At 40.0% G+C, this 19,196-nt stretch overlaps 1 protein-coding gene across 1 annotated transcript in view; it reads left to right on the top strand.

Annotated features, from left to right (window-relative positions):
* The window catches only part of LOC113122673 (mucin-5AC-like), a 31,098-nt gene extending 15,891 nt beyond the window's left edge, over positions 1-15,207 (top strand). The window contains 19 exon segments of the mRNA XM_026294171.1: positions 22-6,320; positions 7,583-7,707; positions 7,880-8,051; positions 8,253-8,500; positions 8,894-9,077; positions 9,299-9,494; positions 9,823-10,001; positions 10,099-10,168; positions 10,291-10,421; positions 10,789-10,823; positions 10,931-11,096; positions 11,557-11,649; positions 11,764-11,804; positions 12,485-12,607; positions 13,066-13,161; positions 13,667-13,795; positions 14,125-14,164; positions 14,367-14,487; positions 14,871-15,207. Of these exon segments, the coding sequence (XP_026149956.1) occupies positions 22-6,320; positions 7,583-7,707; positions 7,880-8,051; positions 8,253-8,500; positions 8,894-9,077; positions 9,299-9,494; positions 9,823-10,001; positions 10,099-10,168; positions 10,291-10,421; positions 10,789-10,823; positions 10,931-11,096; positions 11,557-11,649; positions 11,764-11,804; positions 12,485-12,607; positions 13,066-13,161; positions 13,667-13,795; positions 14,125-14,164; positions 14,367-14,487; positions 14,871-15,096 (8,674 nt within the window). The 3' untranslated portion in view covers positions 15,097-15,207.
* The last annotated feature ends 3,989 nt before the right edge of the window (positions 15,208-19,196 follow it).

The raw sequence follows: 19,196 nt of genomic DNA, 5'->3' as shown, positions 1-19,196 counted from the left end.
AACTACAACTCCTTCTACCACAACCCCGACTACAACACCTTCTACCACCACAACTACAACTCCTTCTACCACCACAGAAACAACAACTCAACCAATTACCACTACTACAAGCACTACACCTTCTACCACAACTGAAACAACTACACCTCCGCCACCAACTACACCTTGCCCTGACGGACATGGTATGACATGTACTTGGTCAGACTGGATAAATCTTGGCAAGCCCACACCAGGACCTAATGGTGGTGAAGATGAAACCATCAAGAAGATAATCTCTGCAGGTTATCACATCTGCTCAGCTCCAGAAGAAGTCCAGTGTAGAGCTGTTCTTTACCCAGGTCTGCCCTTGTCACAGGTGGGTCAAGATGTGACTTGCAACAAAAATGTGGGTCTCATCTGCAACAACAAACAACAAGGGCTTCAGCAAGAGTGTTTTGATTATGAGATCAAATTCAAATGCTGTGATTGCATATCAACTCCAACTCCAACTCCAACTTCAACAAGTACAACTACAACTCCTTCTACCACAACCCCGACTACAACACCTTCTACCACCACAACTACAACTCCTTCTACCACCACAGAAACAACAACTCAACCAATTACCACTACTACAAGCACTACACCTTCTACCACAACTGAAACAACTACACCTCCGCCACCAACTACACCTTGCCCTGACGGACATGGTATGACATGTACTTGGTCAGACTGGATAAATCTTGGCAAGCCCACACCAGGACCTAATGGTGGTGAAGATGAAACCATCAAGAAGATAATCTCTGCAGGTTATCACATCTGCTCAGCTCCAGAAGAAGTCCAGTGTAGAGCTGTTCTTTACCCAGGTCTGCCCTTGTCACAGGTGGGTCAAGATGTGACTTGCAACAAAAATGTGGGTCTCATCTGCAACAACAAACAACAAGGGCTTCAGCAAGAGTGTTTTGATTATGAGATCAAATTCAAATGCTGTGATTGCATATCAACTCCAACTCCAACTCCAACTTCAACAAGTACAACTACAACTCCTTCTACCACAACCCCGACTACAACACCTTCTACCACCACAACTACAACTCCTTCTACCACCACAGAAACAACAACTCAACCAATTACCACTACTACAAGCACTACACCTTCTACCACAACTGAAACAACTACACCTCCGCCACCAACTACACCTTGCCCTGACGGACATGGTATGACATGTACTTGGTCAGACTGGATAAATCTTGGCAAGCCCACACCAGGACCTAATGGTGGTGAAGATGAAACCATCAAGAAGATAATCTCTGCAGGTTATCACATCTGCTCAGCTCCAGAAGAAGTCCAGTGTAGAGCTGTTCTTTACCCAGGTCTGCCCTTGTCACAGGTGGGTCAAGATGTGACTTGCAACAAAAATGTGGGTCTCATCTGCAACAACAAACAACAAGGGCTTCAGCAAGAGTGTTTTGATTATGAGATCAAATTCAAATGCTGTGATTGCATATCAACTCCAACTCCAACTCCAACTTCAACAAGTACAACTACAACTCCTTCTACCACAACCCCGACTACAACACCTTCTACCACCACAACTACAACTCCTTCTACCACCACAGAAACAACAACTCAACCAATTACCACTACTACAAGCACTACACCTTCTACCACAACTGAAACAACTACACCTCCGCCACCAACTACACCTTGCCCTGACGGACATGGTATGACATGTACTTGGTCAGACTGGATAAATCTTGGCAAGCCCACACCAGGACCTAATGGTGGTGAAGATGAAACCATCAAGAAGATAATCTCTGCAGGTTATCACATCTGCTCAGCTCCAGAAGAAGTCCAGTGTAGAGCTGTTCTTTACCCAGGTCTGCCCTTGTCACAGGTGGGTCAAGATGTGACTTGCAACAAAAATGTGGGTCTCATCTGCAACAACAAACAACAAGGGCTTCAGCAAGAGTGTTTTGATTATGAGATCAAATTCAAATGCTGTGATTGCATATCAACTCCAACTCCAACTCCAACTTCAACAAGTACAACTACAACTCCTTCTACCACAACCCCGACTACAACACCTTCTACCACCACAACTACAACTCCTTCTACCACCACAGAAACAACAACTCAACCAATTACCACTACTACAAGCACTACACCTTCTACCACAACTGAAACAACTACACCTCCGCCACCAACTACACCTTGCCCTGACGGACATGGTATGACATGTACTTGGTCAGACTGGATAAATCTTGGCAAGCCCACACCAGGACCTAATGGTGGTGAAGATGAAACCATCAAGAAGATAATCTCTGCAGGTTATCACATCTGCTCAGCTCCAGAAGAAGTCCAGTGTAGAGCTGTTCTTTACCCAGGTCTGCCCTTGTCACAGGTGGGTCAAGATGTGACTTGCAACAAAAATGTGGGTCTCATCTGCAACAACAAACAACAAGGGCTTCAGCAAGAGTGTTTTGATTATGAGATCAAATTCAAATGCTGTGATTGCATATCAACTCCAACTCCAACTCCAACTTCAACAAGTACAACTACAACTCCTTCTACCACAACCCCGACTACAACACCTTCTACCACCACAACTACAACTCCTTCTACCACCACAGAAACAACAACTCAACCAATTACCACTACTACAAGCACTACACCTTCTACCACAACTGAAACAACTACACCTCCGCCACCAACTACACCTTGCCCTGACGGACATGGTATGACATGTACTTGGTCAGACTGGATAAATCTTGGCAAGCCCACACCAGGACCTAATGGTGGTGAAGATGAAACCATCAAGAAGATAATCTCTGCAGGTTATCACATCTGCTCAGCTCCAGAAGAAGTCCAGTGTAGAGCTGTTCTTTACCCAGGTCTGCCCTTGTCACAGGTGGGTCAAGATGTGACTTGCAACAAAAATGTGGGTCTCATCTGCAACAACAAACAACAAGGGCTTCAGCAAGAGTGTTTTGATTATGAGATCAAATTCAAATGCTGTGATTGCATATCAACTCCAACTCCAACTCCAACTTCAACAAGTACAACTACAACTCCTTCTACCACAACCCCGACTACAACACCTTCTACCACCACAACTACAACTCCTTCTACCACCACAGAAACAACAACTCAACCAATTACCACTACTACAAGCACTACACCTTCTACCACAACTGAAACAACTACACCTCCGTCACCAACTACACCTTGCCCTGACGGACATGGTATGACATGTACTTGGTCAGACTGGATAAATCTTGGCAAGCCCACACCAGGACCTAATGGTGGTGAAGATGAAACCATCAAGAAGATAATCTCTGCAGGTTATCACATCTGCTCAGCTCCAGAAGAAGTCCAGTGTAGAGCTGTTCTTTACCCAGGTCTGCCCTTGTCACAGGTGGGTCAAGATGTGACTTGCAACAAAAATGTGGGTCTCATCTGCAACAACAAACAACAAGGGCTTCAGCAAGAGTGTTTTGATTATGAGATCAAATTCAAATGCTGTGATTGCATATCAACTCCAACTCCAACTCCAACTTCAACAAGTACAACTACAACTCCTTCTACCACAACCCCGACTACAACACCTTCTACCACCACAACTACAACTCCTTCTACCACCACAGAAACAACAACTCAACCAATTACCACTACTACAAGCACTACACCTTCTACCACAACTGAAACAACTACACCTCCGCCACCAACTACACCTTGCCCTGACGGACATGGTATGACATGTACTTGGTCAGACTGGATAAATCTTGGCAAGCCCACACCAGGACCTAATGGTGGTGAAGATGAAACCATCAAGAAGATAATCTCTGCAGGTTATCACATCTGCTCAGCTCCAGAAGAAGTCCAGTGTAGAGCTGTTCTTTACCCAGGTCTGCCCTTGTCACAGGTGGGTCAAGATGTGACTTGCAACAAAAATGTGGGTCTCATCTGCAACAACAAACAACAAGGGCTTCAGCAAGAGTGTTTTGATTATGAGATCAAATTCAAATGCTGTGATTGCATATCAACTCCAACTCCAACTCCAACTTCAACAAGTACAACTACAACTCCTTCTACCACAACCCCGACTACAACACCTTCTACCACCACAACTACAACTCCTTCTACCACCACAGAAACAACAACTCAACCAATTACCACTACTACAAGCACTACACCTTCTACCACAACTGAAACAACTACACCTCCGCCACCAACTACACCTTGCCCTGACGGACATGGTATGACATGTACTTGGTCAGACTGGATAAATCTTGGCAAGCCCACACCAGGACCTAATGGTGGTGAAGATGAAACCATCAAGAAGATAATCTCTGCAGGTTATCACATCTGCTCAGCTCCAGAAGAAGTCCAGTGTAGAGCTGTTCTTTACCCAGGTCTGCCCTTGTCACAGGTGGGTCAAGATGTGACTTGCAACAAAAATGTGGGTCTCATCTGCAACAACAAACAACAAGGGCTTCAGCAAGAGTGTTTTGATTATGAGATCAAATTCAAATGCTGTGATTGCATATCAACTCCAACTCCAACTCCAACTTCAACAAGTACAACTACAACTCCTTCTACCACAACCCCGACTACAACACCTTCTACCACCACAACTACAACTCCTTCTACCACCACAGAAACAACAACTCAACCAATTACCACTACTACAAGCACTACACCTTCTACCACAACTGAAACAACTACACCTCCGTCACCAACTACACCTTGCCCTGACGGACATGGTATGACATGTACTTGGTCAGACTGGATAAATCTTGGCAAGCCCACACCAGGACCTAATGGTGGTGAAGATGAAACCATCAAGAAGATAATCTCTGCAGGTTATCACATCTGCTCAGCTCCAGAAGAAGTCCAGTGTAGAGCTGTTCTTTACCCAGGTCTGCCCTTGTCACAGGTGGGTCAAGATGTGACTTGCAACAAAAATGTGGGTCTCATCTGCAACAACAAACAACAAGGGCTTCAGCAAGAGTGTTTTGATTATGAGATCAAATTCAAATGCTGTGATTGCATATCAACTCCAACTCCAACTCCAACTTCAACAAGTACAACTACAACTCCTTCTACCACAACCCCGACTACAACACCTTCTACCACCACAACTACAACTCCTTCTACCACCACAGAAACAACAACTCAACCAATTACCACTACTACAAGCACTACACCTTCTACCACAACTGAAACAACTACACCTCCGCCACCAACTACACCTTGCCCTGACGGACATGGTATGACATGTACTTGGTCAGACTGGATAAATCTTGGCAAGCCCACACCAGGACCTAATGGTGGTGAAGATGAAACCATCAAGAAGATAATCTCTGCAGGTTATCACATCTGCTCAGCTCCAGAAGAAGTCCAGTGTAGAGCTGTTCTTTACCCAGGTCTGCCCTTGTCACAGGTGGGTCAAGATGTGACTTGCAACAAAAATGTGGGTCTCATCTGCAACAACAAACAACAAGGGCTTCAGCAAGAGTGTTTTGATTATGAGATCAAATTCAAATGCTGTGATTGCATATCAACTCCAACTCCAACTCCAACTTCAACAAGTACAACTACAACTCCTTCTACCACAACCCCGACTACAACACCTTCTGCCACCACAACTACAACTCCTTCTACCACCACAGAAACAACAACTCAACCAATTACCACTACTACAAGCACTACACCTTCTACCACAACTGAAACAACTACACCTCCGCCACCAACTACACCTTGCCCTGACGGACATGGTATGACATGTATTTGGTCAGACTGGATAAATCTTGGCAAGCCCACACCAGGACCTAATGGTGGTGAAGATGAAACCATCAAGAAGATAATCTCTGCAGGTTATCACATCTGCTCAGCTCCAGAAGAAGTCCAGTGTAGAGCTGTTCTTTACCCAGGTCTGCCCTTGTCACATGTGGGTCAAGATGTGACTTGCAACAAAAATGTGGGTCTCATCTGCAACAACAAACAACAAGGGCTTCAGCAAGAGTGTTTTGATTATGAGATCAAATTCAAATGCTGTGATTGCATACCACCTTCAACTCCAACTCCAACTTCAACAAGTACAACTACAACTTCTACCACCATAACTACAACTCCTTCCACTACAACTCCAACTACAATTCCTTCTACCACCACTGAAACAACTAAAACCGCAACTACAACTCAGTCATCTACAGCTACATCTACTACCACAGTACCTACCTCAACTGAACCACCTATTGTGACAGGAGGAACTTCACAACCATCGACTAATCCCCAACACTGCACATGTCTTCATCATGGCGTAGAGTACCCTCCTGGTAAGTTCTGATTAATAACAAACCATTCTTTTTCACACCTGCTTTGCAGTTGGATTAGATCATGACACAATTTGTATTGTACACGTCATGTTTTGTTTTATTGTTATTGTTTCCAGTCAGTCAATACTAAACTGGCAACGTTATCTCTTTGGCCAAATTAAAATAATCTTGTCCCAGTTTTGTGCTGTCAAATAAGAGTAACAACATAAACATTTCAACATAAACAACAATATCATATCAGAATTTTTGAATCTACACTGCTGGTTTTCCTTTTATCCTATCCTTTACTAGTCAAAAACATTGTAATGCCAGTGGAGCATATGAAAACATTTCCCAGCCAATTTAAGTCATTTACATCTAACATGCGCCAATAATTAATTCTTTTTCTCTTTCCATTATTTTGTTGGCTTTTTAATTTTTTAGGCTTACCTAGTCATTGTATTCCTCAGCCTTTCAGGTCCTGACCAGGTCAATTTTGTAGTTTTCTTGAGTGGACCTGCTTTTTTAGGATATAGCCAGCTGGATAGACTTCTTTATGTAGAGTCTGATTATTACTTTCTTACCTACATAGTCCACTTTATTCCTCATTGACTAAAAATCCACCTCAGTCATAATGACAACTCTTGAGCCCTGAGCCAGCTGTGAGTTCTTCTGTGCATAAACTAATGTTGAATGACAGGCAACTGCCCAATAAACATTTAGTAGCCAGGAGTTCAATTACTTTTGAATTCATGCAATTTGGGCACTGTGCATTAATTCCTTCAGTATTAATATAAATGTACTGAAATGAAATGTAAGACATGACATTAATACAGGACCCATTATTTTCTTTGACTCTGCATATGCTGAAACACATAAAAGTGTGCAACTGTCTAATTTCTAAAAGTCTTGACTGTAACATTTGTGCAGATGTACTTTGCCCCCCAAGCAAATTTGTTAATGTGCTCAAGGGTTGAATTCAGTATTTTATGGTCACATTTCATCAGAGTTGGTCATTTACAAACGGAGGTTCCTTAACATAATGACTTTGGAGAGACACTGTAACACTGCTCTATTTGCCAAGCTTCAGCAAGTACTAAGTTAAATTTACTACATAACCTAGTGACACTAACTGATGGTAAAATGACATGCAGGAGTATACATATATATGGGGTCTGTGTACCATGTTTTATACTCTGTCATATACTGTATAGTCACACATGTATTACACATATGTGATATGTGACATTATTTTTAACAATTTTCCTGTGCTTTATTTTCAGGCTCCATAGTCTACAACAAGACAGACCATGATGATTACTGTTACATAGGGTACTGTGATAAGAACTGTAATGTAGTGGTCAACAATACATGCAGCTGGTGTGTTGATGTATTTCCTCCTAAAAAGGTATGTCCTCCTTTCTATCCTGTATAGTTGATGTGCTGCTGTTAATACTGCTCTATCCTTAAAATGCTGTCATGAAAATTGCTCTAGATTTTGCAAGACTTGCTAATATGGCACTCTATGACAATACTAACCCTCTTTTTTGTCCAATTATAATTTACAATTCTCCTTATAGGAGGGTGAAATTTGGAAAGAAAATGACTGTCGTACAGGGATTTGTGAAAATGGCAAGGTAACCTATAATGACACAGAATGTCCACCTCTGGATAAAAAAATCTGCACAAATAACTTTCCTCCTACTGAAGTGAAGGATGATGATGGATGTTGCTCCCACTATGAATGCAACTGTAAGTCTGACCTACTAAAATGTTGTTAGGTTGCAAAAGCCTTAGGTTAAACACATAAAATAATCATTTTTAACAATAACAATATTTTAATGTTTTTCTGTTGCAATATGTTACTATTTTGTCATTGCACTTACTTACATACTTACTTACATTTATTTAATGATTTCAAATGTTATTTTAAAAAATATCTGTCATATGAAGGTGTCTGCTATGGTTGGGGAGACCCGCATTACGTCACCTTCGATGGAACCTACTATAATTTCCAAGGCAATTGTTCCTACTGGCTGGTGAAGGAGATCTTGCCCAAATATAACTTCAGTGTTATGATCGACAACTACTATTGTAATTCTGTTGATGGCTTGTCCTGTCCTCAGTCCATTACTGTCTTCTACAAAAGCTACAAGATCTTTATTACACAGAAGGATAATAATGGTGTATTCACAAACCAGGTAACTCAGTGGCACTATTAACATTCTTCATTTGTAATTCCTGTAGAAACTGTAGAAACTCCAGATCCTCTATGAAAAAATATCTGTATGTCATTTAAGGAAGAAGAACTGAAGAGAGACTTTAAGACTCAGCATAACTTAAAATGTGTTCCTACTAATTAGTACTTTGACACCAGTACAATTACTATTTATTTTTTCTATTTCATGAAATAATAAGCAACATTACTATTTGTGCACAGACTTTCTTATACAACTCTATAGTGTAGGCCTAATCGTAATTTGTAAAACTTCAAATAAGGATTTTCATTTCACCAATGCAGATATATTGAATCTTGTAAACAAAATTGTGAAGTGCCATGTCTGACATTAAATTCTTATTGCTTTTTGTTTTAGATTATAGTGAATGACAAGGTTGTGAGTCCTGCATACCAGAATGCTGACTTCCGTATAACCACCACTGGTATTGAAACTGTGCTCCTCATCCCTAAAATCCATGCGAAAGTTACCTTCTCAGGGCTCATATTCAGTATCTACTTGCCCTATAGTGAATTTGGTGGCAACACCCAGGGACAGTGTGGTGAGTCCTGCAAAATGAATATCATTTTATTGTCAATTGATAAATTACATCCATATTTTCAGTAGCTTTTGTTTTGTGCACATGATGCTTAACAGCAGATATATTGTACATAACTGACACATACTGCTTTGAATATGACTAAATATGATAAAATGACTTGTAGCAGTGCAGGACTGACTTGAGTTGAGTTGTGGTTTTACTAATGATGAGAATTTCTCTAGGCACATGTGACAACAACCGGACGGATGACTGCATGTTGCCGAATGGCAAAATTGACCCTTCATGTCCTGATATGGCACACAAGTGGCATACTAATGACAGTTACTGTGACCATCGAGTTGAGCCTACCCCGACTCCTACACCAACTCTCACACCGGCTCCCTGTGATACAACCATCTGTGAGCTCATCAAGGGCAGGTAGTAGGAACAAGGCGAATGTGTATTTGTGACACCAGGTTCAAACATTGGCTACTCATTTTCAGCTGTGAATTTAAGAATTCTAAATCACCTTATTCTTTTCTATGTCACTTATTTTTATTTTACCACTTCATGGATGAAATCATAAATATGAAGTGAAATATATTACATTCGGCATGTGAGCAAATAGAAATGAATTGAGAGTTCAAATTTAACAGCAGCAGAAACACATTACTAATTTATTCACTTCTCTCTGCTTTATAATGTGAGGTGATGCATTCAGTTTGTGTCCAGTGTTCATACTGATGATGAATCCCATCTTCCCTAGTGTGTTTGAAGCTTGCCACAAGGTTATTGGCTACACTCCATTTATTGTGGCCTGTGAATTTGATGTGTGCCACATGCATCTTAAGCACATTGGCTGCATCAGCTTACAAACCTACGCAGCTGCCTGTGCTGAAGCTGGAGTATGTATTGACTGGAGGAATGCCACCAACGGACTCTGTGGTATGCAGCTATATGCAACTGTAATATTGCAGTTCATCATCACAGCAATGTCTTTTACTAAAAACATAATGTCTGTTCTCTCTTCATGTCTTCATAGAATATAAATGTCCAAGCCCCAAAGTGTATCAGGCCTGTGGCCCCCTGGTAGAGCCTACCTGTGATTCATGGTACAGCATTTCACTAACACAATGCTGTATAGTACAGTCAATCAATTTTCATTCATTTGTGCTTTGACTCACATACAGAAACAAGGTATGGCCTTCACACTTTACGCTAACTGTATCTGCAGGTACAACCAGAAATTCATCTATAGTGACAGTGAGTTCACTGCCATGATGAATATGAAGCTGGAGGGTTGCTACTGTCCAGATGACTCCTCCCTTCTCTCTTCCAGCTTGAATGAATGTGTTCCCACCTGTGGTAAGAGGAGATTGCACTTTTGTATGAGAACAGCTATGTTGCATTTAAGGATGTCTTGCACTTTGTGATGACTTTAAGATCAAGTCAAAAACGTTTAGCTACAGGTAGAGTCTGTTTTTCACTCTTAGTCAGTCTAAGTACAACAACATTTGGCTATGACACAACACAGTGCCTTAGCAATAGATAAAGGACTTTCAATCCACCAACATTTACAATATGCACTGTGCAAATAGTTGAAAGAAACTACATTATAACTGTTTCTTTATTATAACTAGATTTTAAAAAATGTAACATTGACCCTAAGCTTGTGAGGCTGGCTAAACAAGGATGAAATTATTAATCTTTTTTTATCTTTTTCTCCTCATAGAAATTTGTCGACTGGCAAATGGAAAATGGAAAAAGGTAAATCATTTGTCTACAGTGCCAGTCCCCTTTTACAGAATGTTTTGACAGGTCAGTAATAGCTGCTGCCTCCTACCACAATTTTACAAAAAACACTGTGTCCTCAGGCCAATGACACATGGATTGAAGGCTGTAACGAGTGTATATGTGAAGAGGACACACTGCAGGTCCGCTGTCATCACATGTCATGTCCAGCATTGCCACCTCTCATCTGTGACCAAGATCATGAGAAGGTCATCAACTCTTCTGAGTGCTGTCCAATGGAGTGGTGTGGTAAGTGAGCACCATGTGGGTAACGGGTAACAACTACTTCGACTAAAATCATAGTTTCCCTATTCAGTATATTTTGTATTCATAAACACAGTGTCTACATTTAACCCAGTGAGTATCCATCAATTCTCAACACCTGTCAATTAAACTGGTTTTAATTTGAGGCCATTAACTTTTTTTAGTAGAGAGTACAGAAGGATCTCTAACACAGGTGCTGTAAATGTGTGCTCCACCGTTAAACTCTTGCCTCCTCTCAGTATTTGGTGTTTATACAGCTGCTACAAGCAACCAGAACTGTAATCTGAATATTTATGAGATCAGAATTTTTTTATGAAGATGGCTGATGTTTGTAATTAAATTATATATGGCAGGTTGTGAAGGTGTCACATCGTTTGTACCTGTTTATTAGTGAAAGCAGACTGGTGTTGATGTTCTCTCTTCAATTTGTCTGCTTATATCGCAGTGTGTAAACCATGCTCTTCTTCTGTGCCATCCTGTGCTGTTGGTTTTACTCTACATGTCACAATGGGAGTCTGCTGTCAGAAATATTCATGCGGTGAGTGTACTCATATGTGTGCATGTTCCTGTAACTGCTTAACCAGGTTTTAATTTTGTCACTGTTGCAGCACATTCAAAATGTATTAACTGATTTACCTGTTTTTTTTCCTAGTGCCAAAGGATGTGTGTGTTTTTAATAACCATGAATATCAGGTGAGACTTCACTCCAAGCAAATTACATTTATAGACGTTATCACTTGTGAAGAGTTATGATGATTAACTGTAGTTTTCTGTTGAGAGTAAAAGGCTTTGTACATGAAGCCACTCATGACCATATAAATTTGCTATACTACTATAGCCTAAAGACCAAAAAAACCAGCAGGATTTCTGGATACTAATAAGGATTTTAAAAATTAACGTCACAGTCCCATAGTAATAGATCTATCAAGAAAAGAATTTTGCTTCTTTGCCTGATAGTTTAAGCTTTATATGACAAACTATGACTTGCTTTATAAACGACCACACTGCTTCAGGTCAAAAATATAGCTGAGATTAGTTGTGTAGTATTTTGACATTTAAATATAAAGTGAAAGTGTGTAGCATCTGACAGACTGATAAGGAGTCAGTGCTAAAAATCTAAGTTTAAATCATAAACTATTAGTAATACTTTTGGGCTTAATTTTGTCCTTTTGCCATCTCACCTGTACAATCTAAAGCAACCTATTGAATTCAGATGTAAATTCTCTTTTCACAGAGGAATTAGTGCTTCATATTGCATTGACACTGTTGTAGGTTATAGTTTACAGTGGTGCTGTATACAAAAGCACCATAGTGAAAAGGTTTCTAATGTTTTTGTCCTAATGTTTGCTGACCTTCTCACCACACCCATCAAGGTTGGAGATCTGGTGCCCATGAAGCCATGCCAAAAGTGCATTTGTAGTAAGCAGATAAATGCCAGCAGCCATCTGCACATAGTAGAATGTCAGCCTATACCCTGCGACACAAACTGCCCTCTGGTAAGACTAAACTGTTTCTCCATTCCTCTCTCACTTATTTCTTATCCAGACACACATGCATTCTCAGCTTTCATCAGACACGTAGAAAATTTAAACTGTGAGCAGAACTTCTCTGGAATTACAGTACCAATCCACTTCCTACTCTGTAGGAATAATCATTGTGCAGGCTATAGTTTGTGTTGCTGTTGTATTGCATTATAGCCTTATTTATTTAAATAGGGTAGACAAAATAAAAGAAACTCCTGTCATTGTAATGCAATGCATTCATCCAAAATAGACATATAGTTGAATTACCAGCTCTGTGTGAAACTTCATGTAGTCCTGTAACCCACAAAGAAAGTTATTGTCAAAATAAAATACAGAACAATAAATGTTCTCATCCAGGCCCCCGTCTTGAGCTTATTTTACATTTTCATGTTTTGCTGATATTCTGCATTTCTGCTTTTGTCTCTATTCAGGGTTATGATTATCAGGCCATCCCAGGCCAGTGTTGTGGAACGTGTGTCCAAGTACGCTGCATTATCTCAGTGTCAAACATCACATACACAATAGAGGTTTGTACCATATGTATGAATGCAGTGTGTGTGTGATAGGAGGAGGTGAAGGAGATTGGATCTTGTATATCTATAAGTTAACAAAGGTCTATAACACTTCTACTGTTTTTTTATAAACAGTAGTTTTGCTACCAGATCACATTACATTCACTGATAGAGATGCACTTATTTTTCTGTGATTGAAAACATTTACTTTCAACTTTGCTTTGTTTTGGAAATTTTTAACAATGAACAATTTGTAATTTGTAGAAAATTGACCAAAAAACATAGAAAACCTTCTATATTACTTTACATTTAGGTCTCCATGTCTCTAGATTCAGCACAAATCACCATGAGGAGATTTACATCTTGATTTGATGATACTAGCAATTAGAAAACTGAGGAAGACGTGGCAAAAGGGTCCCTCTAGTCAGCACAGGAACAGTCTGTACAAGTAGAGATGGAGGTAAAAGTAACTCTGATGTATCCATACGGTTTTTCACAATTCTCCTATGTTGTTCTTCAGCCTGGCAACATTTTCTCTCCACCTGGGGACGCCTGTGTGAAATTTGAGTGTGTGAAGATTGGTAATCAGTTCATCACCGTCGAGGCCAAGACTTTTTGTCCACCCTTTGACCCTGAAAAATGCATACTGGTAGACTGTACACACACACACACACACACACACACACACACACACATGCACACAGACATTTGTCACAACAAAATGGCTTACCCCAACCGTTTTTCCAACCTTAATCATAAATCCAGGTTTCAAAGATCCAACACCCCGTTGAAAATGTGTTTACAATGTAAAAAACGCTCTCACAAACTAAACTAAATTAAAACATTTGAAAGGCATATACACACACATGCACAAAACACACAAATGGCATGATGTTTCTGGAGAGTGTAGAAATAAAGGAAAACAGTGGTGTCAACAAAACAAACTGATACTGATGTGAATGTGTGTATCTCCTACAGGGAACAGAGACCACAACTCCAGATGGATGCTGCAAAACCTGTATGTATTACTTCCATTAGTTTTATTCCTTGATATTAGTTCCACTTATCTACATATGATTTCCATAAGATCTTCTAACCTTTCACGCAGAATTAGCAGAGCCACCATAGCCATATGATATATCATATAATTGTGAGTCTTTGTAACTGATCATATAAGACCCTTATGTTCCCTCTCATTACATTTCTCCTGTCTGCCTCAGGTACTGTAAAAACTGCATGCAATGTGTCCACCACCACTGTGCACCTGGAGAGTCAGGGCTGCATCTCCAAAGATCCTGTTAACGTCACGTCCTGTAATGGAGCATGTGGCACCTTCACCCTGTGAGTCCTCATGTAGTTTTCCTTATAGTCATTATCTTTTTCATCTGCTGTGTACTGGAGCCCATTTATTTGGACACTCCCAGCCTGTTAAATGACTATGTAGTCTATCTAGTCTCACAACCACATCTCAGGCTTTGCTGGGAATTTGTTGTCTCTCCCAAGGTAAACCCTGAGTCACATTGTTTTCATCAGGCTTATTTTCTCAGACTGACAAAACTCCCTAAGCCTATCCTGGTGATAAGTTTATAACATATACACTAATTAATGCAGAACTTTTTAAACCTTTATGTATCTTAAATTTGATTTTTTAAACCAGAATTTAAATTCTCCGTTTCATTTTTTATGTTCTGTCTTTCACACCTTTGTGTTTTCTCTTCTCTCAGCTTTTCTACCAAGATGCATTCCCTTCAACACACCTGCTCCTGCTGCCAGGAGGTGGCCACATCTGAGAGGCAGATCCAACTCTCCTGCCCTGACAACACTGAGATCACCTACAGTTACACCTACATCGATTCCTGTGCGTGCCTCAAGACAGAGTGCACTGTGCTTGGTCGCAGTCAAATGGTGCCTAATCAGTCCAGCATCAAATCACGTCGGCGTAGGAGATAAGGCAAAAACCAGGACTACAGTAACTTAAGCATGCCAACTTATAATGAGCATGAATTTGTAGAACCGTAACTGACAGGCATAAATTTCATCTAGATACATAATTTCTCTATTTATGTCTAATGTAACAGAATACAGAATAATTTTAGCTTGAAAAGATTGTAAATCCACAAAAATCACACCAATAAACAATAATGAAACTGCAGCCTGAGCCTCTGTTTTTGTTCTGGCAATTATACGGATTTGTCGTTTCTGTGAAATTAACTGAAAAATCAGTGCACATTTAACAATCTTGGGCCCAAAAAAAAAACAGATTTACTCATTTATGATTATATTCACAAACTTTAGTTTCACAGTAGGCCTACTAATACAATAGTATTTCTATTTAGGAAAATGTTTCATGTTCAAATGTTGAGGTGGAGAAGATTACACTATAACCCAGCCACTGGTTGTTTATGTTTATATTTACATTTAGCATTTCAGGGTATGTTTTTGGCATGTTCTAACTTAATTTGACCAGTGATCAATTTCCATCCATCATCTGTACCCACTTATTCCTTAACCAGGGGTCCCAGGGACCTGCTGGAGCCTATCCCAGCTCTCTTTGGGTGAAAGGCAGGGGTACACCCTGGACAGGTCACCAGTCCATCACAGGGCCACATAGAGACAAACAACCTCACACACTCACACTCACTCCAATGGGCAATTTAGAGTCACAAATCAACCTGACATACATGTTTTTGGACTGTGGGAGGAAACCAGAGTACCTGGAGAAAACCCACACAAGCACAGGGAGAACATGCAAACTCCACACAGAAAGGCCCCTGGTGGGTTTTGAACCAGAAACCTTATTGTTATGCAACAGTGCTAACCACTCATCCACCATGATCAATTTATTAAATTAAAATTTGAAGTCATAAAGTAAGTCTTTGAATGTAGTGGGCCAACCTTGGATTTAAAGCCCTTAACTTGATTTCTTTTATGCTTTATCAACTTTAGTAAAAACAGAATGCAATACAATGCTTGTCAGGGTTATAATTTAGACTTTTTACAGGTGGACAGGTGTTGATTAAATTCTGTGATTATATTGGAGACTGTAGTTTGTGTTGTTGTAAATCATGTGGTCTCAGTGCTGCTGGAAGACTATGAAGACAGTAGAAAAATGAGATTTCTGAGGGGATCAGCAAGTGTTTCTGTTTCAGCCAGTATGTCGAGTAGCTTCCACCTTGACCTGTAGTAACACTTGAAGCTCAGCTGTAGCACATCAATCAAGAAGCTGTGTGAGAAACCTATCACCACCACACATAAAGGATGTGGCCACATCCTGCTATAAGTTTACTTCCAACTCTGAGTATTTGCCCAGGACTTGTCAGATAAAGGTTTTAAGAAAATCATGGCAGAGCTGCGATGACAGAGCCGCCAAACACAGCACTGAGGAGCAGAGATCCGCAAAGAGAGCAGCAGACAAACAATCCTGATGTCATCCAAGGCCTCTGGGCAAGGTGGGACCACAATGTACACATCCCCGTGTCAGATCTTTCACAAGCTAATGGGTGGAGGGAACAGGTACTTATGAAAGTCTTGGTAAATAAGGATGTATACTTAATTTAACATTTACTAGATATGTCACTGAAGGCAAATTATCCTGACTTATTTCTCAATACCACTAAACACACAAGCAATTATAGTAAAAAAAATAATAGTTGTGACAGACCTAATCAGTAAACAAACTTGCCATCTGACTGCTTATCACACCAAAACAAATGCAGTGCTGTTTTGTTGCGCTCACGTGTTGAGAGTTTGATGATGCAGAAAATCAGCATTGCTGCAAATTGATTACAAACAAAATATAGTTGTTGATCAATGATAAAGATGAGTGTGACCCAACTTAGCCCACAGAAGAGGGAACTTTTGTAGAGTTGCATGTTGCGTTCACCCATTGAAGCACACGGTTGTTAAACCAGAAGTGCACTGATGAATCACATGAACTTACATTTTCCAAGTATTTAAAACTTTATTTTTCTAGCTTTTTTATCCAGCGCTAGCCAAGCAAATAATCAAAAAAATTAATTAGAATCAATAGGGCCAGTGTCATTATATATTTGTCTTTTCAGCAACAAATTCAAGGAAAATTAAGCCATGTCAGACTACTTTGTGTGAAGAATCCCAAAGAAGGCATTGAGTTGGTTAAGGTGTCAAGGTGTCTGTAAAATCAAAGACAAACAACTGGGATTTTCAAAATTCCCCTAATTAAACCATCTTGCACATGTTTTTAATATAGTCACCAAAATTGGTTGAAATTACTTTTAACCTTTAACCAAAGATTATATCAGTGCACAGGTAGTATTGAAAAAAAGTGATTTGCTATTGCATCTTGGGGGACTTCATGAGCACTAAGCTTTGCAGCTACAACAGCTACCTAGATGCCACAACAGGTACTGAATGCCTTTGTTTACCGACACCAGGGGAAAACTAGTGGTCGGTTTATCATGTAGGTCCTTAAAGCCACTTAGTCTGCAAACCTCTTTTTTTAAAGCGTGAAGCCCAGTGAGTGGGCTGCCTCACTCAAGTAAAACTGTGCAGGGCCTGGTGAGCATTGCTTTTGGTTCTTACAGATGAACAGTAAATGTTGAAAAATGACCTGAAGAGTGCCTTCACACTTTTCTGGATCTCTAAAAGAAAATAATTCAACTTAAAATGAGTAGTCAATGAAAGCATAATAATTTTGACCACTTGGCAATGTGACTGTCATGTTTATCATGAAAAAAATTTAATCTAAATGGACAGCTGACTGTATAGATGACACTTCTGAACTGTTATTTCTTACTATATTATATAAAGAGTGTAGTTTGTAAAACAAAGCAGAGTTTTTATCAAAGATGTACCACAGGATGCATATCCTGGATAAATGGAACTGAGTCACTGTTGCATATTTACGCAGGCCTGTGTCATGAACACAAGATCAACAATCCTTCTCCTCCTTAGAGCAACACACGTCATGTTTACATCTGAACAATGTGCCTACTTGTGTTCAATCCATTGCCGACTGAGTGGTGGGTGTGGACTGCTGCATACCAAGATGTCTTAGACGTCAAAAGAGCCATTGATTAGATGTCAATGTGAAACATGTTTGCATTTATTATTCATTTTTGCCTTATCGTGTTTTATTTTGTCTGCTTGACTAATATGTTTAATGATTAACATGTAGACATTTATGCCTAATAATACTTTAAAGCACACAAGCTAAGAATGTGAATAGAGGACATATTTATGGTCCCTGCTTCCACAGCCTCATAAAGGCAGACCATCTTTCAGCATAGATAGAGACACTGAATGGACATGATGTCCCTGGACACAAAATTTTCTTTTCCAACCCAACATATCTGCATGCACACAGAACTCATGCATGTGTCATTATGGCTTCTATTCATGAACATTGTTTTAAGAACAAACTTTGAACTCTTTGACTAATGATCAGGAAATATTAGATCACGGAGGCTCTGGCTGACCCCATGTCCGGTAGGGCCATTCATCCACCCATGTCTTCCAGCTGATACTGACCGATATTTTCCACAAGCTGAAATTTTACAGTAGAATGAATGTAAAAAAAAAGAAAGTATTCAAACTGAAAACCTCTGCCATACAGACTTACACACTGTATTAACTTCCTAGGACCTGGCGTCCACATACATGAACATCACATTTTTCATTGTCTGCACCATAATACTTAATTCTGTGTAACTGAAACCTGTTGCACTCAAATTATAAGTGCTTCATGTTCAAAGATAATATCTGGTTGTTATATTTATTGGTTCCACCTAACCCCAAATAGCTAGAAGAAATCTAAAATGCAACCCAAACCAAAGCTCTTATGTGGTCTTATGAGATTAAAGGTAGAAAATGGTTACAGTGCATCAAAGTACAGAGTCATCAACATGTCCCTTCATTGACTGGAGTCAGCCTGTTATTGAAAACCTCTAAGACAAAGGAAATGGTCTAAGCCCCTTCCTTGTCCAGTCAACATCTGTGGTGCAAACAATGAAATGGTGGCAGTCCACAAATATCTAGGTGTGCACCTGGTCATTGAAAACAGGCGCACTCTA

The sequence above is a fragment of the Mastacembelus armatus genome, chromosome 3 (genome assembly GCF_900324485.2).
Source record: "Mastacembelus armatus chromosome 3, fMasArm1.2, whole genome shotgun sequence".
Lineage (NCBI taxonomy): Eukaryota > Metazoa > Chordata > Actinopteri > Synbranchiformes > Mastacembelidae > Mastacembelus > Mastacembelus armatus.
Note: the sequence above shows the minus strand (reverse complement) of the source record. Positions and strands in the feature narration are given on the sequence as shown.